Here is a 25,124-nt window from a genome sequence, read left to right as displayed (position 1 = left end):
AGTGTTTGGGGACCTGGGTCCTGCCTCAGGGGACGTGTATCATGGCAAAATAAGTTTTAAAAATGGATGTTTTTTCGGGAGCAGTGATTTTAATAAAGTGAAACAATAAAAATGAAATATTCCTTTAAATATCGTGCCTGGGGGGTGTCTATAGTATGCCTGTAAAATGGCGCATTTTCCCGTGTTTAGAACAGTACCACAGCAAAATTACATTTCTAAAGAAAAAGATGTCATTTAAAACTGATTGCGGCTGTAATGAATTGTCGGGTCTCGGCAATATAGATAAAACTCATTGAAAAAAACGGCATGGGTTCCCCCCCAGTCCATTACCAGGCCCTTTGGGTCTGGTATGAATATTAAGGGGAACCCCGAACCAAAATGTTTTTTAAAAATTTGCGTAGTCCCCCCAAAATCCATACCAGACCCTTATCTGAGCACGCAACCTGGCAGGCCGCAGGAAAAGAGGGGGGCAAGAGAGCCCACCCTCCTTAACTGCACCAGGCCACATGCCCTCAAAGTGGGGAGGGTGCTTTGGAGTAGCCCCCCAAAGCACATTGTACCCCTACCATTTCACAAACAAAAGTGTTAAAAATAGTAAAAAAGACAGGAGACACTTTGGGACAGTTCGTTTATTAAAAAATAAAAATGTCCCGCGATGTAAATCCATCTCACGCCGCCCGAAAAAAGAAAAAAAGCCGCAACAGCTTCACCTCTCTGGGAGGCTCCCGCCGAGTGACGCTTCTTCTTGGTGATAGCTGTTATATAGCTGAGGGCGGAGCCACTCAGTGACATAAATGGGTGACCCCACCTTCCTCTGACGTCACGATTCAGCAAAGAATCCTCACAGACCTTAAAATTCTGCACAGAGGGAGAAGTCTTTACAAACTGAGGCTCCACAATGTCTGGAATCACCACTCATTATCTTATATCAGGAGGAATGTTTCCTGTGTATACACCACACTCACACTACCCCTGCAATTGAAATCAATGGGCAGTGCTGCCAAAGCAGGCGCTTTTAACCCTTTCCTCGGCCACTAGTGGGGGTTAAAAGCACCCCGCTAGCGGCCAAAAAGCGCAGCTATAACAGCAGTAAAGTGCCACTACAACTAGCAGTACTTTACCGCTGATGCCCCCCCCCCGCCCCAGTGTGAAAGTAGCCTAAGGGAGATGAGAATAATTCCTTCCCATACTACGCACCATGAGCTGCATGCAAATGCAAAATAGTATGTCCTGCCCTTATAGAACCACCTAGGGAATGAGTAACCCATTTTATTGATTATGTTTACAGTAGCCTTGCTGTGTTCAGACTTGCTGTGGTCAGGATGATGCACTGGTGTTAGAAATCCTAACTCTAACCCAGCTATCAGAACTGGTTGGTCCATATAACCTAATGTCACGTCAAGAGGAAAGAACATTTCCTCATATCAAACAAGTGAATGTTATAATTTGTGCGCAGTGTGTTAAAAAAAAATCATTAACCGGTTCCCGACCGCCTCCTGTAGATATATGTCGGCAGAATGTCACGGCTGCGCAAAGTAATGTACCCATACGTTACTTTGAATTTGCCGCCATGTGCGCGCGCGCGCCTGCCGCGATCTCCGTGAGTCGGGTCGCGGGTCCCGCGGACTCGATCGCCGTGAGCATACCCGCGATCGCCTCATGGAGAGCAGACAACAGCATCTCCCCGTTCTGCCCAGTGACAGTGTCACTGTTCTCTGCTCCCTGTCATCGGGAGCAGAGATCAGTGTAGTGACACACACAGCCCATCCCCATACAGTTAGAATCACTCCCCTGGGACATACTTAACCCCTCCCCGCCCCCTAGTGGTTAACCCCTTCACTGCCAATGTCATTTACACAGGAATCAGTGCATTTTTATAGCACTGATTGCTGTATAAATGACAGTGGTCCCAAAAATGTGTCAAAAATGTCCGATGTGTCCGCCATAATGTCGCAGTCCCGCTAAAAATCGCTGATCGCCGCCATTACTAGTAAAAAAAAAATTATTAATAAAAATGCCATAAAACTATCCCCTATTTTGTAAACGCTATAACTTTTGTGCAAACCAATCAATAAACTTTTTTTTACCAAAAATATGTAGAAGAATACATATCGGCCTAAACTGAGGAAAAAAATGTTTTTTTATATATTTTTGGGGGATATTTATTATAGCAAAAAGTAAAAAATAATGCGATTTTTTTGGTTATAGCAAAAAGTAAAAAATAACGCTCTTATTTTGTTTATAGCGCAAAAAATAAAACATGCAGAGGTAATCAAATACCACCAAAAGAAAGCTCTATTTGTGGGAAAAAAAGGATGTCAATTTTGTTTCGGAGCCACGTCGCACGACTGCGCAATTGTCAGTTAAAGCGATGCAATGGCGATTCGCAAAAAGTGCTCTGGTCAGGAAAGGGTGACCAGCTGACCACCTGACATGCCACATTTGGCATGTCATTTTTTTTGGGGGGAGAGCGGATACCCTCTATTCAGAGGGTCCCAGCTCCCACTTCCACCACGGCACCGGAAGGGAAATCGCCTCGCACATGCACAGTGGGTGCCCAGCTGTGAAGCCTCAGCAGGGCGCCCACAGTTACAATGCCCGTGACGCAGAGAAAAGGGGGAGACAAACGGGGCTTCATTCCCCCACATCGCTGGACCCTGGGACAGGTAAGTGTCCGATTATTAAAATTCAGCAGCTGCAGTATTTGTAGCTGCTGACTTTAATTTTTTTTAAGTAGAACTCTGCTTTAATAAAATGCATTTCCATTTCTCTCCATTTTCATTTATTAGCAAATAGCCTGTATAATAAAATATTCTTTCTTGTCTATTATAATTTTTACTTCTCGACATATTTCTATGCACTGTCTGCCAGGTGAAATTTAGCAAGTGGCCTTCTGTGTTCTAAGCTAAAATTTCATAACTCCTTGAGAGATTGATGCATTATATTACTAATAACTGTATGCTCAGGTGTAAATTTACTGCTAATCTGTGTTAGATTGCATCGTGTGGCTGCGTTTTCAGATTCTCTTTAATTGGTTGGCTGACAGGGAATTAGATGGCCAACCTGATTGCATGCAGATTAGTGTCAGTGTGAAAGCTATCATATCTGCTTTAGACAGGGACAGATCTCATTACCAGCAACATGGATTTATGTATGTGTGTATGGTTGACTAACAGACCATTCAACTGACAAACCTTAGGTAGTTTCAAGCTACCCTGAGTCTTGTTGTTTGTGGGCAGAGGGAAAAGTAAAGGTTCTCTAGGATTCCAACTCACAGGACAGTTTAGGGAATCTCAAAATCACCTAGCTGTTACACAATCCATAGAGTGAATCAGATTTTTCCAAGAATTGTATTTGCCTTTGTGTGTCCAGTTAGCTAGATTTTGATAGATAGTGTTGGCTGTCGGTATTGCAGGCTGTGATAACTGTTTCATAGCCTTGTTTTACTTTCCCAGGGCAATTTGTCACCTCATCCCTCTTGTTTCAGTTAATAAATTGCTATAGACATGATCTATTGACACCTCTACAAGTACTCCTTTCAGAAAACATAAAATATCCTATCTCCTGGATTGGATTTGTAGCTGCAATTGACTGCAAAATGACTTTTTTTTCCTAAGCTCTTGTACCTTTTTTGGGGTTGTCCTGATTTTGGTTCCCCCACATATCTTACATATATGCCAAAGCAAAACCCTGAAACCTTAGTGACTCCCAAAACCAAGGATTGTCTGCCAGGTCCTCTCTAAAACTAAACTAAAAGGTGCTTTGGGTGTTCCACACTTGGTCAGCTATTAGTTCACAGCTTGAGTATTAGTTTGCTTAATTTCTCTTTTCCATACATCCAATGTCTACCTTTGCGTGAGCTTCTGGCCTCCACCCCACTATAGACAACCTCTAACCAATCCTGTTACAAAATACCTTATTATCTCCACCTTACTAGGTCATACTTTTGAAATGTACCCATTGGACACCCTCTTAAACAAAGAGCCACTCAACTGCACTAAAAATTAAGCTTGCCTACTAATCCACGTCTTCACAGCCATGCAACAGACCATTGTTAATATGTGTATAAAGAGCAAAATACTCAAAACAAAGTGAAAAATATTAAATAACACCAATATTGCAATTATTTAATTTGTGTCCACATATTTTCCATGTAGAGAGTTAATAAAGTCCATTTAAAGTGAATGGTGATAAGCCAAAATCTTCAGATCTTCAAATCTTCAGATGACTTCAAATAAATACACCCAGGTGTTTGTAGTGAATCTGTGCTCCCCAGCAGTTTTAGTTCTACAAAGACCTGGACTTTTGAGCACTACCCTAACCTCCTCCCTGCTCGACCGGTAATGCCCCACTACTCCTTTTTCTCTTTCTTTCTCCCTTCCCTTTTGCCCTTCCCTTTCCTCCACCCCTCCCCCCCTTTCTTTTCTTTCTTTTTCCTTACTAATACCAACCTAGTTGAATATTGTTCAACTATCTGTAAACATTTACCTAATTTTTATGTTTGTGGTGCTCATTGTTGCTCTTTTTCTAACTTATATTGAGCAAATGTACTATGCTGCATACCTGTTAACTTCTGTAAAAACCTTAATACAATTTAGTGAAAAAGAAAATAATGTATAATACTTATATAATGTCCCATATAATGCTAACAGTTAACATGAGTAGAACCATAGATTGTCTACATTTTATTAATGTTGTCAAATTACTCCTACAATCCACCCATAGTTAAAAGGGGAGACAGGAGAGCATAGCATGATCCCATAGCATGATACCCAATGCTCATGATAAGCATTGGGTAGCAGAAAAAATGGATTGCTTTGAGTTTTGTAATTGTTCGTTTAAAGCTACCTTCTGATTATCAATTTACTTAAAATTCACAAACTGTGTAGTATGCCTAAGAAAACTGTTCATCTAGTTTCTAATTAGGCATATCTAACAGATCAAATGTAAGCAAAATCTGACAGCGTGTGGTCAACTCAAGAGATATTTTTAGCAAAACTAATTTTTTTTAACCGTTTTCCATCAAATGAACAAACTTTTCACACATAATTCTTCATCCTAAAATGTAAATGTGGTCAAGCGACAAGCTTTCAAATATTTACAAATTCTTAAAGTATATGTAAACTTTAACAATACATTTTTGTTATTTGCTCTGTGTTGGTCTGTTAAATATACAATTGAATGTGTATTATATCTGAAGTATTATATCTGCTCAGCAGGTGCAATAAACAAATAACTATTCATCTGACCAGAATTCCTGTGAGTTGGTCATTTCCTGTACACACTACCTCTAGACAGTTTTCTGTTAGCATTGTACCTTGCTATCTTTCTCAACTACAAAGCAGTTTACTTTTTCATGGAGCTCTGACTGACCTCTGTAGCTGCAAGCACTGTGGCGCAAATTTTCCTTAACTGCTTCCCGCCCGTGCCATTGGAAAATGATAGCCCGGGCAGGAACCCTTTTGATGTCCTGTCCACCCGCTGCCTGTATCACAGCATATATTATTTAGTCTGTTATGGAAAAGGTATAGAGTTATATATATATATATATATATATATATATATATATATATATATATATATAACTCTATACCTTTTCCATAACAGACTAAATAATATACACTGATTTGGGTTATTTTCACCAAAGAAATGTAGCAGAATACATTTTGGCCTAAATTTATGAAGAAAGATGATTTATTTGCAAAATTCTATAACAGAAGCGAAGAAAAAAGCATTTTTTTCCAAAAAATTCTGCCTTTTTTGTTTATCAAAAAATAAAAAGCCTCAGTGGTGATTAAATGCCACCAAAAAGAAGCTCTATTTGTGTAAAAAAAAATGATAAAACTTTTATATGGGTACAGTGTTGCATGACTGCGCAATTGTCATTCAAAGTGTGATAGCGCTAAAAACTGATAATTGGCCTGGACAGTAAGGGGGTAAAAGTGTCTGGTATTGAAGAGGTTAAAGTGCATAACAGATGCATAAAGTCCCTTGTCTAAGTAGCCATCTCACTTATCCTGCTCCCTTTTTCTCAGAAACCTATCCGCATTCCCACTTTCTAATCTATATTGTAACCATATAATAGGAAGGTTGAGGTAGGGTTTCTTATGGCCTGTTATGCAGTAATTTCTTAGGCACCACTTCTATTGGCTATGGGTGTACTCACTGGCTCCCCAACAGAGTTCAAAGTTGGTGTACTCTCTTGCTTTTCAACATACAGTAGGTTGAGGTGGGGGAGTGCACTCAGTATGGGAAGTGATCCTGTACATATATCCTTCCTGGAAGAGGGAGCCCGGAAAAACAATAACAAGAGCTTTGATAGACAAGGCCAGTAGCAACACACAGCTTACAGAGACATCAAAGGCTGCTCTCCCTGGTGGCTGACCATGTAACTCCATGTACCATTGTGTCCTCAGTAGCCACCTCAACTTTAGGACTTGGGACTGGCATGGAGCTCTACTGAGAAACAAATTGATTCATTGATTCTTCTATAATTAACTATCTATTGGCCCAATACATGTGTTGACCCTCAGCCATTTTATAACTATTTTTTTTTTGTAGACTTGAAAAGAGTGAAAGAGCTATCATGTTTTATTGCTGCTCTTGACCCCACAGAGAAAGTGACTGATACTGGCACTGGTAGACAGTGGCAATAACCTGAAAAAAGGGTGTTTTGGTGCAGTCCATGTCCCCACTGGGGATGTTTTCCATCACTGAAAGTGAGTGGAAAACCCTTCAGTGGGGCAGACACTGAAAATAAAATCCTGACCTACCCTCAAACTAAAGAAAAAAACTTTGGCTGGAGTTAAGCTTTAGCTGTTATAGGGTTAGCTAGATCACAAGTCTAGATGAACAGAATTACTAATGTTTTGGGAGCTGAGACATTTCCTGTGTGCCACTGTGATTTAAGGCACATTCAATAAGGATGTTAATTTCTTCAGGTTAAGAACAAAGCCCTCATCTTGGTGCTAAGCCCATTTTCTTCATCCTACCAAACAGAGTGACACATCAGTGTTCAGTAAAGGGGCTAGTTTGATAAACCCTAGGGCCTGTATTGATGGGATTATGTCCACTTTAAATGGATTTTGCATTCCTTTACATTTTCTGGTAGCAGGTCAAGTGCAGGTCAGAAAGAGGTCAATTGCATGCCAAACACACCCATCAATGAATTCTGAATGATCTCAGAAGTGCTTTAAACTGATGTCAAACTAATGCCATCAACACAGGCCCAAAACCCATCAACACAGGACCTTAATGCCAGTCTGCTTGGGATTACAAAGACTCAAAAAAAATGTACCAGCAGGCATCATATGGTGTCTGCTTTTAGAATGGACTATTGATTTTAAAAAGCTACAGGTTGATAGGTTAACTTTAAATATTGCAGAGTTGTGCATGAGCTCCATATCAGAACAACAGGGTGCTTATATTTTGTATGGACAAAATAAACTATTGTAGAACTGATGCAGGATATTACGATGCTTGTTACCCATCTATCCCTATTAAGATTTGCAGTTGTTTTCATTCCTTCTGTTTAGATCCATTTGAAGATTATATGTGAGCATCACTTGCTATGTAAACCATACAGTTAGGTTCTCTGTTTTACTTTTAACAAAATCTAGGACAGGTTTTGTTCACTTGGTTTAGCCTGATTCAGAACTCTCATAATAGTTCTTTCCTCAGTGTGTCGTCTGTATGCTCTTTTTGCATCACTACCTAATTGCCGAAATCATACATTAGGGGTGCAGTACAAAACGTAGCCTTATTTACCCTTCACAAAGCTGCATGCTGTAGGCTGCTCCAGCAGAGCCATAGTAGTATCACAATAAAAGTCAATGACACACTTTTCAGAGGTAAACTCCTTTTAATGAGGGTAACATAAAGTATTAAAGCTAACAAGCAAAGCCTTGTAATTGGGAGAGAGGGAAAACAAAAAGTACCACTTAAACTGATGGCGTACTAAGGAGCAATCTGTAAAATAGCTTTGTAAACAAACATGAATAAGTTTAAATCTGTTATAGCCATTATAAATGGAAGTGTGCTTGAACACCAGGCAAATCCAGAACGATGTGTAATAAGCTTTAATACACCATAAAGAAATGTCAAACCCGTTAGATTGCTCCCTTACTGTAAATGAATTCTTATCAAGTTGAAATATATGTTATTTTTGTTGAATTTATTTCTTCATTGGTAAGTTTTAAAACCATATTTCATGTTATTTCATTGGGCCAGCAGGAATAATTATACCCTAAATAGCAAATAGTTGGAATGTTACATCCAGGAAGTCTAAATAGAATGTATAAGGTAAAAAAAGGTCAATACATAAAAATTAAAATTTCAAATTTCAAATTCAAATTTCAAATTCACATATGAATGTATGCCAGTCATTCCTTATGATGGGTACTGTTAACTACATGTGTCTTCCTGTTGTGTGAGTTAAAAAAAATGTAAATGTGAGGGATTTTTGTTTTCTTAGTTTTTCTTTAAGCTGCTTCTTATGTATTTTATATATATATATATATATATATATATATATATATATATATATATATATATATATATATATATATATATATATATATATATATATATATATATATACAAATATATACAGTATGTATATATTATAATTTTTTATAAATTATAATTTTAACAACAATAAAGTATTGAATAGGAGTATCTGTGATGAAAGAACTCGAATTTGTGGGATTCTGTAAATTTGTATTGGCCAGTTTAAAGCAACAAACCTTCACTGTAGCCACCTGGATTCTGAGGCAGAAAGTTTATACTACTGCTACTGATAAGTGATATATTTCCTTCCAAATTATTGGAAGGGCTTGAGTTGCCTACACAGAGCCCTTACCACAGTCCAGTTTAACACCTCTAGCATGAACTGAAACTATGTAATTATGGGGCTATGAGCATCTTCCTGTGGGCATGGGCCCTTTAGGACTGGAGGTTTTGGCTCATGCCAGCTTCCTCATACATTGATGTGGTTGTAATTGTGTCAGTGGTGGATGCCATGCCCCACGTGTAAGATGGACCCACCTGTAGGGCTCAAGATGGTGCCAGCTTCATAATTAGGGGTGGTGCCATGGAAGGCAGAAGCAGGATGAGCAGGGTCATAAAGAGGATATTGTGCAGGAGGTGGTTGGGGCTATGTGCATGATTTTTTTGTGACAGCAGTGGGAGTGAGAGGACAAGCCTGGAATTTAAATGGGTGGGTGGCCAGTGTCATTCATTCTTTGTGTGAACACAATCCGTCATGATCTCGCTGAAGACCCTGTCAGTAACTCAGGAACATCCAGGATTTTGCTTTCAAATGCATTTGCAAGGGACCAGTCTAGCTCTGGTGAATACATCCTGAAACAGATAGACAAGAATAATAACAAACTGAAATATTATATTGTGTATAGAAAGCTAAAGGGAAATAATTAGTTTCTCCATTTTCTCTGACAATGTACTCTTCACATAGGTTAAGTCAGTTGGTCTTTAACAATATGTCTGTGTATACTGTGGATAGATAGATAGATAGATAGATAGATAGATAGATAGATAGATAGATAGATAGATAGATAGATAGATAGATAGATATGACATTATGACAATATAATATATTTTGATACAATGACCAGTGCATGTAGGGTACATACATACAGTAACAAACTATATTGTGATCTAAATTAACTGACAAAGTAAATTTATTTATAAATGTTTCTATAACAACACATTCAGCATGTTGTAGCCCACTCTGACCAATTGGATTTAACTTTAATAAATAGAGACCAGTACAAGATGGATTCTCTTTTGTTGCTATGATCTCTGCACATTTTTCCTTGCAATTTTTACAAAGCTGTATGTTTGTATTGCGATTTTAAAGGTAAGAGTTCAGTGCTGTAAACTTCTGTTTATACTGTAAGGGGTATTCAGGTAAATGTAGTAGGTGTATCAGTCTTGAAAATAACGACGTAATAGAAAATGGACAGTAATAAAGAAAAGTTGAGTTCATAATCTATGTTTTTGGAAAGTTTTTTGGTACAAATATTTATTTAAAAATAAGATACAGACTTTTTATGACTTTTGTTCCTCAGTGGGCCATAGCATATGAAAAAGGACACATTAAAGCGGCATTAAATCCAAAAGCAAAGCTTTTTTATATTGCAGCTTACCAATTCTTAGATGTAATGGCTGCATTTGTTTCCTTTTTTGGGATTTTTTTCCCTTTATTTTCATCTGGTGATCCAGCCTGTAAGTCCATTGTTTGACAACAGATCAAGCGCTCATGCAAATGTTAGAGTGTTGAGACAAACCATTTACCACTAACAAACTAGTTATCCCAAAACAAGAACTTAGTGTACTGCCTACTACGTAGGATTTTTTTATGTTAACTTTGAGTCTTTTACTTGACATTCATCACTGGATTTATTGGTGCTCTATCAATATAAAGAGTATTGATAAAGTCTTCATTGTTCTCAAAATAGACATGGTATGCCTAAACCCTTCTCCCTATGGATACATTATAGGGATTATTGTGTATATGAAATAAAGTTAGCACTTGTAGAGGTGCAACATGCATCCTCTGAATAGTTTACTAAAAGAAACTGCCAAGCCAAACTGAAAATACACCTGTGAATATAACACATTTTCAACAAATTATTATGCGTATATATTATCACACTGCTGGAGAAAATGATAATCACTTGCATATTAAGTGCTTGTGTGTGTATGTGCTGACTGTATTCACAGGCTAGGACACTAATATTTATTTAAATATTTATAGAAGAGATCCTCAGATTCTTTGTAATAGTTTATATTCTCTTCATGTCTATCATATATATATATATATATATATATATATATATATATATATATATATATATATATATATATATATATATATATATACAGTTGTGCTCATAAGTTTACATACCCTGGCAGAATTTATGATTTCTTGGCAATTTTTCAGAGAATATGGATGATAACACAAAAACTTTTCTTTCACTCATGGTAAGTTTTTGGCTGAAGCCATTTATTTTCAATCAACTGTGTTTACTCTTTTTAAATAATAATGAATGCAAATATTCTTCCAGTATTTTTTGCTAACATACTGCATTCATCTTGCCATCAATTTTGACCAAATTTCTTGTGCCTTTGTAGCTCACACATTCCAAAACATCAGCGATCCACCTCCGTGTTTCACAGTAGGAATGCTGTACCTTTTATCATAGGCCTTGTTGACTCCTCTCCAAATGTAGCGTTTATGGTTGTGGCCAAAAACCTCAATTTTGGTCTCATCACTCCAAATGACTTTGTGCCAGGAGGTTGAGGCTTGTCTCTATGCTGTTTGGCGCATTGTAAGCAGGATACTTTGTGGCATTTACGTAGTAATGGCTTTCTTCTGGCGACTCGACCATGCAGCCCATCTTTCCTTAAGTGTTTCCTTATTGTGCATCTTGAAACAGCCACAGCCATGTTTTCAGAGAGTCCTGTATTTCACCTGAAGTAATTTGTGGGTTTTTCTTTGCATCCGAACAATTTTCCTGGCAGTTGTGGCTGAAATTTTAGTTGGTCTGCTTGACCGTGGTTTGGTTTCAACAGAACCCCTCATTTTCCACTTCTTGATTAGAGTTTGAACACTGCTTATTGGCATTCTCAATTGTTTGGATATCTTTTTATATCCCTTTCCTGTTTTATACAGTTCAACTACCTTTTCCCACAGATCCTTTGACAATTCTTTTGCTTTCCCCATGACTCAGAATCCAGAAACGTCAGTGCAGCACTGGATGAAAGATGCAAGGGTCTGTCAGGAGTCCAGAAACTCATTGACCTTTTATACACACACTAATTACATGCAAACAGATCACAGGTGAGGATGGTTACCTTTTATATCCATTCAAACCTCTTTGTGTCAACTTGTGTGCATGTTATCAGGCCAAAATCACCAGGGTATGTAAACTTTTGATCAGGGTCATTTGGGTAGTTCTGTTGTCATTATGATTTAAAAAAGTAAACACAGTTGATTGATAATAAATGGCTTCAGGCAAACACTAACCATGAGTGAAAGAAATGTTTTTGTGTTATTTCGTGTTATCATTCATATATCATATATATATATACACTGAGTAATATATATATATATATATATATATATATATATATATATATATATATATATATATACACACTGAGCAAAATTATAAACGTAACACTTTTGTGTTTGCCCCTATTTATCATGAGCTGAACTTAAAGATCTACGACTTTTTCTATGTACAGTAAAGGCCTATTTCACTCAAATATTGTTCACAAATCTGCTTAATCTGTGTTAGTGAGCACTTCTCCTTTGCTGAGATAATCCATCCACCTCACAGGTGCAGCATATCAAGATGCTGATTAGACAGCATGATTATTGCACAGGTGTGCCTTAAACTGGCCACAATAAAAGGCCTAAAATGTGCAGTTTTACTGTATGGGGGGGGGGGGGAGGTCCAAAAACCAGTCAGTATCTGGTGTGACCACCATTTGCCTCACGCAGTGATCTATATAATAAATCTATATATACATTTTTTAAGAACAAATCATTGAAATGTTAATTTTTGATAAATGATTCTACTTGTTTGTCGAAATATTAATTCAGCATTACACAGAACGCAGCTCTTATTTCTATTTTCCTTTTCCAATTCTCATTTCAATCCAATAAACCTTCTCCAAAAGGTGATGCTTCACTTGTGTTTATCTAAGAATTATGCCCAATAGACAGCCCATTTGTTTTCCAATCTTTAGAATTTTTAGTTTTCAGACAAAGGTTAGTTGTCAATGAAAAACCCTCATCAATGAAGCATGTAGGGGATAATCAGCATTGTAAAGGTAGTCTTTTTACCTGTTGTATGATATAAGTTAGACTAGGTTTAGACTGGGGTTACTAGATATAGATTAATACAAACACACTTGCTAATTGTGTTTTTTCATAAAATTCTTTTATTTCCTCTTGTATTATCTCAGAGACATACATCTAAATACAATATCAAAAGAAAAGTCTAAGTGGAACACAGGATCTTTTTTTTGTCAAAAGCTTTGCTGAGAAAAAAAAAAACAAGACAAGGTTACATCTGTTTCAGGACATAGACTGGTTTACAACAGTATATCCAGGTAGAGAGAAACAAATATAGATAGGTGGTATCATATGCAAAAGAACTTTGACACTAACTGGGATTGGTATTACCCTGTAATATATTATTAAAATCAAAAGAAAACAGTATTCTTATAGGTAGATGGACTGACCTCCAGGAATTAATGTAGGTAATGGAATGGGGGGAGAGGAGACAAAGGGGAGGTGGGAATTGACACTAAGGGGAACATAGAGATATATCGCCTTTACACACCATCAAGCTCACAGCTTCTCTCTGGATACACACACCATTTTCCTGAATATGTGTATTGCAGACATTTTTAGGTGAGTATTCTGCAACCCCAGTGTCATATGCGAGGATATGAATAAGGCCAGATAGCTTAACTCGCCTTTCATATCAAAGCACAACAAAGTCCTTTAACTTTTTTTAACTTTATTTGTAAAATAATGAAACTAAGAAGATGGTGCTAGGTTGGTCTAGGGAGTAGGGTTAACCCACATCCCAAATAGTCTATATAAAGGAAATGTATTCCTCTTATGGGACTTTAAAGGGGAAAGGCTACTCTTGTAGTAAACTTAAGTATACAATGTTTATTAGAAAAGGTGTAGATATACAGAATCTACAGTGCAAAGGAAAATACATGTAAATACAGGATGCAAAAATTATGAACATGCAATGCAATACAAGGTTTAGAATCATATACTCCATGGCATGTGGCATATGCGGGGAATACCCGCCGAATTTCGAGTGTTACTCTTCTTCAGGGGGGTATGATTGAGACCAGCATGATAAAACATGTCTATAATTAAAAAGACAGTCATGAGAAAAAATGTAAAGATAGCAAACAGTGATACCATCTAAGTTCATATTGTATCCAAATACGTACTGACCATATAGTATTGCTTAAAGACATCATGTATTGATGCATTCAAAAATCCCTTATGGAGAAGGGGGAGGGGACAGAGTGCCACTGTTCCGCAAAAACGCCTGATCCAGAATCGGCAAGCCAGACACACCCAACAGAAACCCTGGCAGGAGATTCCCCAGCAGAGGGTCTCCCGCAGCGACTGGGGAAGGCACATATAAGACCGCAAAGGTGTATATGTGTATATATATATATATATATATATATATATATATATATATATATATATATATATGTGTGTCTTCCCCAGTCGCCGCGGGAGACCCTGCCGGGCTTGGCCTGAACTCTGTTTGCACATCACATGGGTAAGCAGCCCCTTACATCTGTTTACAAATATTTTCTCTATTCCTCCCCCCTCCTCCCTCATATCCTGGCATTACTTTCCACATCTTTTCCTTTGAAAATATATATATATTTGATTGTATTGCATTTTATCCACAGATTCATTTCCCGATGAAGCGGGTTTCCCGCGAAACTAGTCGATATTCCATGTTGTCTGTGCACATCTTTATATAGTTTGTATTTTTATATTCCCTTTATTGTTGTATAAATACATTTTGGTTTTATATACATGTTCTGTATTTTTGCTGTTTATCCCTTTTCACTTGTACCGTGATAGTCCGCTTGCACCTTACCTTGGAGAGCTTGGAGTTGGGGTCCTTGCTCCCAAAATTTCTGTTCTAAATTAAACTCAGATGATGGTACACTTTTATACAACTTATCCCTATGTGTGAGGCCAGCAAATCCCTTCTATACCATCTGCGCTAGGGATGGATTTAACGATGAGACGTATAGGCCACTTGTTTTGCGGTACCTGCTTGTCTCTTAACAAAATGACATCTCCTTCTTGAATGGTTTGTTTGACAGCTTGCCATTTGCAACGTTCCTGAAGTGTCACAAGATATTCGCGCCTCCAACAGTCCCAAAGGGTGCTAGGGAGGCACTGCACCTGTCTCCATTGGCGTTTATATAGGTTTTTTTAATTGAAGTCCCCGACTGGAGTGGGAATGTCTCCTATCTTCTGTGTAAGGAGCATTGCTGGGGTCAGAATGCTTGGTGATTCTGGATCTGTTGATACTGGAATCAAAGGCCATGCATTGACAATGGCTGACACTTTGGCCATCAATGTGGTTAGCACTTAATGGGTGAGTCGAGCTAAACTAGTAGTTATCATCATAAAGTCTAAAATGCGTCGAGTCACTCTGATCATGCGTTCCCATTCTCCACCCATGTGAGAGGAATGAGGAGAGTTGAATATTCACATGCACCCTTGATCACGCAGATACTTTTGGATGCTGTTATCTTCAATGTCTTCAGTGTCTATTTTTAATTCCTTACATGCTCCAATGAAATTGGTTCCACGGTCGGAATGTATATGTTTGACTGGTCCCCTGATTACAAAGAATCCTCTGAGAGCGTTTATAAAATTGGATGTAACCATTTATTCTATGACCTCGATGTGTATGGCCCGTTTACTCATACAGGTGAAAAGCACCGCCCATAGTTTGCAGCCAACTTGCCCACCCGTCGTTTTACGTGAGATGATCATCCATGGTCCAAAAACATCAAATCCTATGTGAGTAAATGGGGGTTCTGTGCTAAGTCTGTCTGGTGGCAAGTCCGCCATCCTTTGTTCTTGGCTTTTTCCCCTCAACATGCGGCACCTAACACACTTGTGGAGAATTCTGGCTACGCACCACTTGGTGCCAATGATCCATATTCCCGCTGCTCTAATGGCTCCTTCTGTAAAATGTCATCCCTGATGCATGACTTGTTCATGATAGTGCCAAACTAATAGAGTAGCAATGTGATGTTGACTGGGAACAATAAGAGGATTTCTTTCTTCTCTGCATAAATGGGAGTTACTAAGGTGACCCCCTATTCTCATGAGGCCGTCTTCATCGATGATAGGATTTAATTCCAAAGAGGGCTTTTTTTTAGAAATGTCTCTCTCTTCGTAGATGTAATGGATCTCCTCTGTATATGTTTCTCTCTGAACGTTATGGAGGACAATTTCTTTTGCTTTCTTGACTTCCTCTAAAGTGTGTAGTTTTTGGCAGATATGCCAACTGTGGCAGTTGGTTGTTTTTGTCACCAAGCATTTGGCGGAAGGAGATGACTATGTGTCTAAGGTGCGTTATTGCTCGCAGGAGAGCCGTCCATCTTGAGAAGCGATGAAAACGATGAGAACCAAATATATTTCCGGGCTGTGCGTTGGCAAGTAGGACAGACACTTGGGGCCTTACTTCAAGGTCTCTCTCGGGATATATGAGATCAAAGTCATTAATTAGGGTTGATGGTATACCATCTACCTGTGTTAGGAATGTTGGTCATATGAGCCACAACATATTCTGTAAATGTGCTGCAGGCATGGATCTGGTCTCAGTATCTGCAGGGTTCTGGTCTGTGGGCACGTAGTGCCATTGTTTTGATTGGGTAGACTTGCTGATTCTTTCCACCCGATTTGCACATATATATATAGAATCTTCTCTTTGTATTGCATGTGTAACCTAACACCACTTTATTGTCTGTGTAGAACCTGATAGCATCTAATTTACAGTCTATTTTATTTTCAATGAGTTCTGCCAACTCTACTGCCAATACTGCGCCACATAACTCAAGTCTGGGTATGGTATGAATGGGTTGTGCCAGTTTAGCTTTGCCTAGGATGAACCTGGTATGGTGTTTACCACTTGCATCTTCAGTTCTTAGGTAGGCCACCGCTGCTATTGCCTTGGTTGAGGGATCTGAGAATACACAAAGTTCTTTGTTGTGTACAGCAGTGAGAGATGTCGGCGAGTAGGGACGTGGGATCTCAAGTTGTTCAAGAAACTTCAAAGACTCCTTCCACGTTTCCCTCTCTTTTAATCTTTATGGAGGCAATGAATTGTGACTGGGGCTATGAATCCCAGCGGGTCGTAAAGACAGTTGACTGTGGACAGGACTCCCTGCTAAGTGTAGGGTTTTTCCTCGATGGACACCTGGAAAGTGAATGTGTCCATTTTGAGATTTCAACTTAACCCCAGACTACGCTGAGGTGTGTCGATCCCGAGATCCAAATTCTTTAGGTCACTTGCGTGATCGTCTGTAGGAAATGCCTTCATTAGTGTAGCGCTATTGGAAGCTATTTTATGTAACCTTAAATTGGCCGTTGCTAGCATCCCTTGCATTCGTTTGAGTAGGTCTATGGCTTCTTCTTCTGTGGGTACTGATTTCAACCCATCATCCACATTTCTACTAAACTCCTAGCGTCTTTCCTATGCTCTTCTTCCCCTTCTTGGGCCGTTCTTCTGAGTCCAAAGGCGGCAACTGCTGGGGATGGGCTGTTACAGAAGACATGTACTTTCATTCTATATTCTATGACTTCGTCATTCACGTCATTGTTCCAGTACCACAGATAATTTCCGGTATCTTCTCCTACAAGGAAACAGTAAAACATCTGTTGAATGTCTGCCGTTATGGCGATTGATTCTTTGCGGAAGTGTATCAACACTCCTAGAAGACTATTATTCAAGTCTTGTCTGGTGAGAAGGACGTCGTTTAGAGAGACTCCCTGGTACCCTGGAGTCCAACATTACTCGGATTTGACCAGATTTCTGAGGATGGTAGACACTGAATGAGGGAAGGTACCAGTTTTCTTCACCTTCCTTCAGTGGGGGAGCGCTGGTTCTGCATGACCTTTGTATTCCTTTGTAAGTTACGACAGAGTGAAGTGAACCTAGAGATGGCATGCTCTCTGTTATTCGGGAAGCGTCTTCTGGGTGAACGGAAGGGCAATGGGGCCACCCAACTACCCGATTTGTCTTTGTATCTTGTCCATCAACCTCAGGAATTCTCTATCTTCTATCGAAGGTGCTCGTTTGTTATTGTTTCTTGTAGTCTGGAACACTGTGCACCCTAGGTTATCGGTGCATTTCTCTAACCCAGGGATCTGTTGTTGTGCTCCGATGACATGCCTATGTCCCCCTTTGATCCCGAGCATCTCCTTAACATGAAAGTGGTTCAGACATGGCTTAAAGATAGATGCACAAAAATTTTCCAGCAAGTTTGTACGTGGGGCTTCTACATTGTCAGGCCTGCGTGTCTTGTCAATGCATATTTCGCTTACTATCACCCATCCTAGATTAAGCCTTTGGGTGCATGGGGCATCATGTTCCCCATCCTGCTGTTTGCGGATTTTATGCGCTCTCGTGATGTCACTACCAAGTAGTAGCAAGATCTGCGCGCTTTCGTTTAGTAATGGGATGCAGTCAGCTATCGACTTGAGATGAGGGTGATGGCATGCCACACCTGGTGTCAGGATTTCGCTCGTATCATCCACCATGTGATTACACTCGATAATTGTGGGGAGTGGCATCTTTACCTTACCGTCCACGAAACATACGATATAGGTGTTTACTCTCCTCCCCGTTGTCTCTATTCATCCCGCGCACGTTTGGAGCATGTAAGGGGAAGCGTTATCTTGTATGTTGAATATATTGAAAGAATTCTGATCTAACCAACAATCGATTGCTCTAATCGTCGATGATAGCATACATTCTTACAGTCCTTTTTGGGTGTCCCTCGGAGTGCACTGCCACAAGGTATATCTTCGAACAAGATCTACCTTCGCCTCCATCGCCACAAATCTCAGTACATTTAGATGTTACTGATGGGGGTGGTGTCTTAACCTCTTCTTCCTCCCTGTCCTGCCTTATTATAGGGTTAGGGGTCTTAACCGTTTTAGGCTTAAATGTCTCTGGGTGTAGAGCTGTTACATGCCTATTACTGTTACACTTTGTGCATTTTATGGCTTCTTTACATTCCTTGGATAGATGTCCTGTAGAAGTACAGCATTTAAAGCAAGCTCCCAACTCTCGTAGTAAGTTTTTGCACTCCTCTATGGACTTCATTCTAAACCCAATGCATTTGTTAAGCGGATGTGGGTTTTTTTTTATGTATGGGACATTCTTTGCATATGTTCTGCTTCTTGACTCCAGTGGCTGGAGTGTGGGCTTGTTATATCTTGCCATTGGTCTTTCATACTTCAGGCTACTTGAGTGTGGTTTGTGCACCCACAATGAAGCTGGGATCGTTCTTTGTGCGGGTTGCTTCACGAATGAAGCTCAAGAAGAAAGAGAAGGGGGGTTAGGTGACCTGCTTCTCCCTTTTGTATTTGGAGCCTTGCTAAATCCATCTTTCTTGGAGGTTGTAGGGTAGCTTCTCTAAGATTGGTCTCACTCCGCGAGCAGAGTCCAGTGTGTTGAGGCCTGTAAGGGATTGATCTTTTCTTGCAGACACCAGCTCCTGCATCAAATCCCCAAGTTCTCGTAACTTCGTATAGTCTTTGAGAGTAATTCTGGGAAAATTGTCGACCCTCTTGTAGAGGACATCTTCGACTGCCTCTGGGCTACCATAGCATTCCTATAGCCTTTCCCATACTAAGTCCAGACCTACTTGGGGGTGGTTCACATTGGCTGCCCTGAGCCTTTCCACTGATTCTTTCCCCGGCCATTTGGTCAGCAGGCAGAGAAGCCCAGATTCTTAATAGCATCCTTGAATGTGAACTTCCATATCCTGTAATTCTTCGGATCATATACTTCCCCATGTCAGTCAGACCTGATACATTGGTGTGCTGATCTTGATCTGCCGTGGTTCCCTGGAAGGGTCTTGTGATCGTCTCCTCTTTGATGCAAGTGTTTGGTGATTGCTGGCCAGTATGTATAGCTGTATCTCTCTGTGTTAGCGCAGCCACATGGCGAGCCTGTGGTGGTGCATCCATGAGCACACTGGAGTGATGACTTCTTTGACTGCTGATATCCCAGGCACCTAGTATCTTTGGAGGAACAGCGTCTTATCTCGGGTCTAGCAAGTCTTTGGTGTCAGATATGTCGCCATCACTGCACTGGTGTGGAAACCGAGAAGGTTTCTCACGTAATCTGCCGTACGACTGCCTGAACCCTCTGGTGGCATCAGGTCCTACTTTTGCTCCCCGCCATCCAGTTGCACAGCTTCCAAGACTTCAGCCTGAGCTATGGTGGCTGCTGTGGCCTCTTCCTTACTTAGGACTTCTAAGGTTGCCTTCAATTCAGCCTTTTTAGATGCAGTGATGGCAGCTGTCTGCTCCTCCTCTTCTATGCGTGCTCTCTCGGCTCTTATAGCTGCCTCTTTCTGGTCATATTTGGCCCTAGCATATGCAGCCTCCGCAGTGGCTCGAGCCTTGATAGCATTTGTGCTTGCACTAGATGCATTTAAATGCACTGATTTGCCTGACCTTGAGGAGTTTCTGGATGTGCTAGAGCGCAGTGACACCATCTCCAGGAGGAGCTCCTTTTCTTCTTTTTACACTTTCGTGATGGCAATCTCCACAATGCCTTCTCGCTCCAGATCAATCGCTTTTTGCAGGTCACGTTCTTGCAGGCTGTTTGTGTTCATTCTAGTCAGATAGGTGAATTAAGTCTTTGACAGCACTACGTAATGTCCATGGCATAATTCAATCTGAGTTATGGCTTGCATAATCTGTCCTTCTTGACTGCTAACACCTGTGGCATTACATATTTCAAGTATTGTGTCTTCCCAAGCCCTTTCTAACTTGACGCGGTGCGCGTCAATGTTAGCTTCATAATTTTTGCGGGCCTTTTGTGTATGAGTGAGTATTCATTTAGGCACTGCGCCTTTTTGTGTTGCCCGCAGTTGTGTAATGGTCTCGGTGTCCAGGTTGTCACTGTCCTGTGCGGTGTCTAGTAAGGGCCTGCATTCTTCCATGCTGCTGGTGTGTGTAGGCCTTTAGCCAGCATGTGTGGCGTGCGGTCTGTTATCTAATCAGTGATGGGCAACAGTCCCAGATTATGCCATTCAGTGTCCTGCAGCGGTCAGCGTAGGGGTAGCTGAACTCACAGGTATTCTGGTGCTTGACCCTTATCCTGGCAGCTAAATGGTGGCATGCGCAGGGGTAGGTAAGATGGCTGCTCCTCACTGTAACACTATGCAGAGAAAGGCTTCCGGATAGACAGAATTGTTGTAAAGTTCCTTGCAGTCTTTTTGTCAGAGAGCGCTGACACTGTTGCTTGTTCCTAGCATAAGGACTGTGTGAAGCTCGAGCTTTCTGTGCTGTTTTTCAAAGCACAGCAATCAGTTTTTTACTATTCTGCAACCCCAGTGTCATATGCAAGGATATGAATAAGGCCAAATCAAAGCACAACAAAGTCCTTTAACTTTCTTAACTTTATTTATAAAATAACAGCAGAGAGTTTGTAGATAAGTTTGCAGATGTTGTAGGGTATTGAGAGAGCTTCTCTATGTGGAATGCTTATCCAGGAAGGAGTTAAAAAACAGAATGCTTATTGCAAGATTTGCCAGGATGTACTTACAGAGCCTTCCATGAGTAAAAAAATAACAGGGGACAGGGCTAAACAGGAAAAGGAACAGGGAGAAACTAATTAATGAATTTAGACAGGGAGAGTGGGCTAATCCATTCTCTCTACCAGAGAATTGAAAGGTTACTATGGCAAACAGACTCTAGTAGATCAGAAAGGTAAACACTGCAAAAAGAGACAGGGCAAACAAACTAGGGACTCTTGTTCCATGATAGTGAGCAAGAAAGAAAAATGACGATGTTAGAGAGCAAAAGTTATGCATTTTTTAGAAAAAAAAATGGTGGACAAAACATATACAGAGATGAGATAAGAGACCTGTAACAGAAATAGCCATATACAAGCAACAAGTGAACAGAAAAAACAGAAATGTGTCTGTTGCATACAATCTTGACAATGGTGGATAGTTTATTTGCCATCTGTTAAAGAAATGTTGTTAGGAAGAAGTTGGTTAGGCAGTACAGTATTAGAGCTTACATCAGCAAGCAATACAACAGACTCGCATTTAACCTGCTTTAGATATGTAAGTTGTTTACTAGAGCCTTGGAAAGTGTAACAAGACTAGCTTAAAATAATAGAAATATTATAATCCTAAATGTTAAGGTAATCAGTGTCAGCGATCATCTGAAGTCTGAAAGTTGCTTAGCTGCATGTATCCTTTGGGAAGTGTATGTTCATTTAGCTTAATGAATGAGGTGAAGCTATGTTTACTACAATCATCTGTGTATGCAAAAATCCAGTTTGTTCTACATTTCTCTTGCATATGATACAATATTCAAAATGATCATAGCTTCACTTTATTTACTAAGTTACATGCTTTGCTAACTGAACAGCCTTTATTCCTTTAAAAAATAAGTTTATCTTAAAAAAAAATGTGCATTTATTATTTATTCCTATAGCATTCTTGCCCATACCTCTGTAGGGGCTTTCTGTTAGAAAGCTGGAGAAAGTGCTGATGAGCGCCTTCATAGTCCACTGAGAACGACAAGCCATCTGCCCTGGTGGCAAACGGGACTTGTATTTTTTTCATTCACAGAGCCCTGTGAATAAATGATGTGGTTGTACAGGCTCAGCCCCCACAGCTGCAGCAATTTTAAATGTAACAGTGGCTTTAGGGGAGGAGAGCCCCTGCACGCTGTCATGAGGAGGGGGTGGTTGGGGGGTGAGGAGGTGCTGGAACATGGTATATGTTACAACCTACCTACAGTTGTAACGTGTATCATGCTCCAAAAGTTGACTTAGCCTTTAATAAATCAATTCTCCCTGACACTCCAGCTAAAGTGTCATACTCAGTCAAAGCAGGTAAACTTAAATAAGGCAGAACTATATATTTTTCATAGCTAAAGACAATATGCAGAGCATAAGCCAATTTTGTCAAGTTGCTTTTAAGGTAAATATCTCAACCAGCCTTGAGCTGGTCAGAGACATCCATGTTTTATCCAATCCACAGAATATTCAAACTTTTTTGATGACTTAATAACTGGTAAATATTAACAAAACTGATTTTCCAGATGGAAAAATAATTCCTGCAGACAACCATTACCCACAGATGTCATCAGTGTGAAAGATCATACAGAGTGGTAGGCAGTGAAGTTGCTAGGACATCTGCCAATCTGCTAATTCAATAGCACATGGACATATACAGTGCCTTGAAAAAGTATTTATACCAATTAAAATTTTCCACAATTAAAATTTTCCACAGTTTGTCATGTTACAACCAAAAACGTAACTGTATTTTATTGGGATTATTGTAGCCAGAGCTACAATGGAATGGTTTAGATCAAAGTAAATCCAGGTGTTAGAATGGCCCAGGCAAAGTCTAGCCCTAAATCCAATTGAGAACCTGTGGCAAGATTTTAAAATTGCTGTTCACAGACGCTTTTCATCCATTCTGACAGAGCTTGAGCTATTTTGCACAGAAGAATGAGCAAAAATGTCACTCTCTAGATGTGCAAAGCTGGTAGAGACAGACCCAAAAAGATTTGCAGCTGTAAGTGCAGTGAAAGGTGGTTCTACAAAGTATTGACTCAGGGGGGGCTGAATACAAATGCACGCCACACTTTTCAGATATATATTTGTAAAAAATGCTGAAAACCAATTATCATTTTCCTTCCACTTCACAATTATGTGCCACTTTGTGTTGGTCCATCACATAAAAGCCCAATAAAATACATTGACGTTTTTGGTTGTAACATGACAAAATGTGGAAAATTTCGAGAGGTATGAATACTTTTTCAATGCATTGTAACAATGAAGGATTCCATACAAGCCATAATCATTCACGCATGACAATTCTTTTGCAAAGCATGATTGTGATTTTTTTTTGTGTATATCTTTTTTAAATTTCCTATCTTGGTTTTATCAGATGAAAAGTCATTTCATCTGTGGCCAACTTTACAATCCCCTTGGTTGAGTTTGTTAGCTCACAACAACCACAGTAAACATTAATATGGTATTTCTTGCATGGTATTAATGATATCCCATTATGAGCCTTCTGAATGCTAATGTCATACTGCAGGGCTACATTTCATATACAAATCAACATCCCAGAGATTTCTTTTTTATTCTTTATTTAGTAATGAGACAGTTTTTTTATCACAATACGTTTAATTACCACAAATATCATTTGGATTCCTAATTATCTCTTACCATTTCAGGGATTCTTCAGAAGAAGTCAACAAAACAATGCCTCTTATTCGTGCCCAAGGCAGAGGAACTGTTTAATTGACAGAACAAATAGAAACCGCTGCCAGCACTGTAGACTGCAGAAGTGTCTTGCCCTGGGAATGTCTAGAGATGGTAAGTTAACTTCAATTTCAGTATTGTATTCTTTTGAAAGTTTCTTCTAATATAGTTGAGATACAGTGGAACATGAAAAGACCAACATTTCTGTTTAAAAAGAAAATGATGGAATTATGAACTCTAAGATGGTTACTCAACCTCTGAGCAAAGGTGGATTGGGAAATTTCCTTCTGAGTTCATATTTTCTACTTTTAGATCTGTATTTGATCTGTACAGGTTCCTTAGTGTATGAAAAAAAACTAACATACCTACAGTCACTGGCAGGTTGTGCCTCCCCCCAAAGCCAGAGCAAGAAATGGCATAATGAAATGTTTACACAATTTCCTCATATGTTCCTTTTGAAATAGTTTTTACCAGCTATTGTCTGTCAGCTACTAAACTGCTCTTTGAAATTTGTGAATAAAGTGTTTTCTAGTAAAAAGTAACCATATTGGGTGAAGTCGATGGACATGTGCCTTTTTCAACCTGACTAACTATGCCAGTTTAGCAAAAAAAAGTAGAAAAGGCTGTAATTTTTTAAAGAAAAGGGTGTATTTTTTTTTTATTAGAAAATGTAGTGCTAGTTTTAGAAAAGAAGTAGCTCATTAACTGCTTCAGCCCCGGAAGATTTTACCCCCTTCCTGACCAGAGCACTTTTTTGCGATTCGGCACTGCGTCGTTTTAACTGACAATTGCGCAGTCCTACGGCGTTGCACCCAAACAAAATTGATGTCATTTTTTTCCCACAGATAGAGCTTTTTTTTGGTGATATTTGATCACCTCTGCAGTTTTTATTTTTTGGGCTATAAACAAAAAAAGAGCGACAATTTTGAAAAAAAAAACCGCAATATTCTTTACTTTTTGCTATAATAAATATCCCCCAAAAATATATAAAAAACTATTTTCTTCCTCAGTTTTTGGTAAAAAAAAATCGCAATAAGC

The 25,124-nt window shown here is 39.4% G+C and overlaps 1 protein-coding gene across 1 annotated transcript in view; it reads left to right on the top strand.

Annotated features, from left to right (window-relative positions):
• The window catches only part of RORB (RAR related orphan receptor B), a 406,621-nt gene that overhangs the window by 316,961 nt on the left and 64,536 nt on the right, over positions 1 to 25,124 (top strand). Inside the window, exon 3 of the mRNA XM_073634272.1 lies at positions 24,059 to 24,200. Coding sequence (XP_073490373.1) covers positions 24,059 to 24,200 — 142 coding nt within the window. The remainder of the gene's footprint in view (positions 1 to 24,058; positions 24,201 to 25,124) is intronic.

Source organism: Aquarana catesbeiana, linkage group LG01, assembly GCF_042186555.1.
Source record: "Aquarana catesbeiana isolate 2022-GZ linkage group LG01, ASM4218655v1, whole genome shotgun sequence".
NCBI classification, from domain to species: Eukaryota; Metazoa; Chordata; class Amphibia; order Anura; family Ranidae; genus Aquarana; species Aquarana catesbeiana.
The sequence above is the reverse complement of the archived record's forward strand: the minus strand, read 5'-3'. Positions and strand labels throughout refer to the sequence as shown.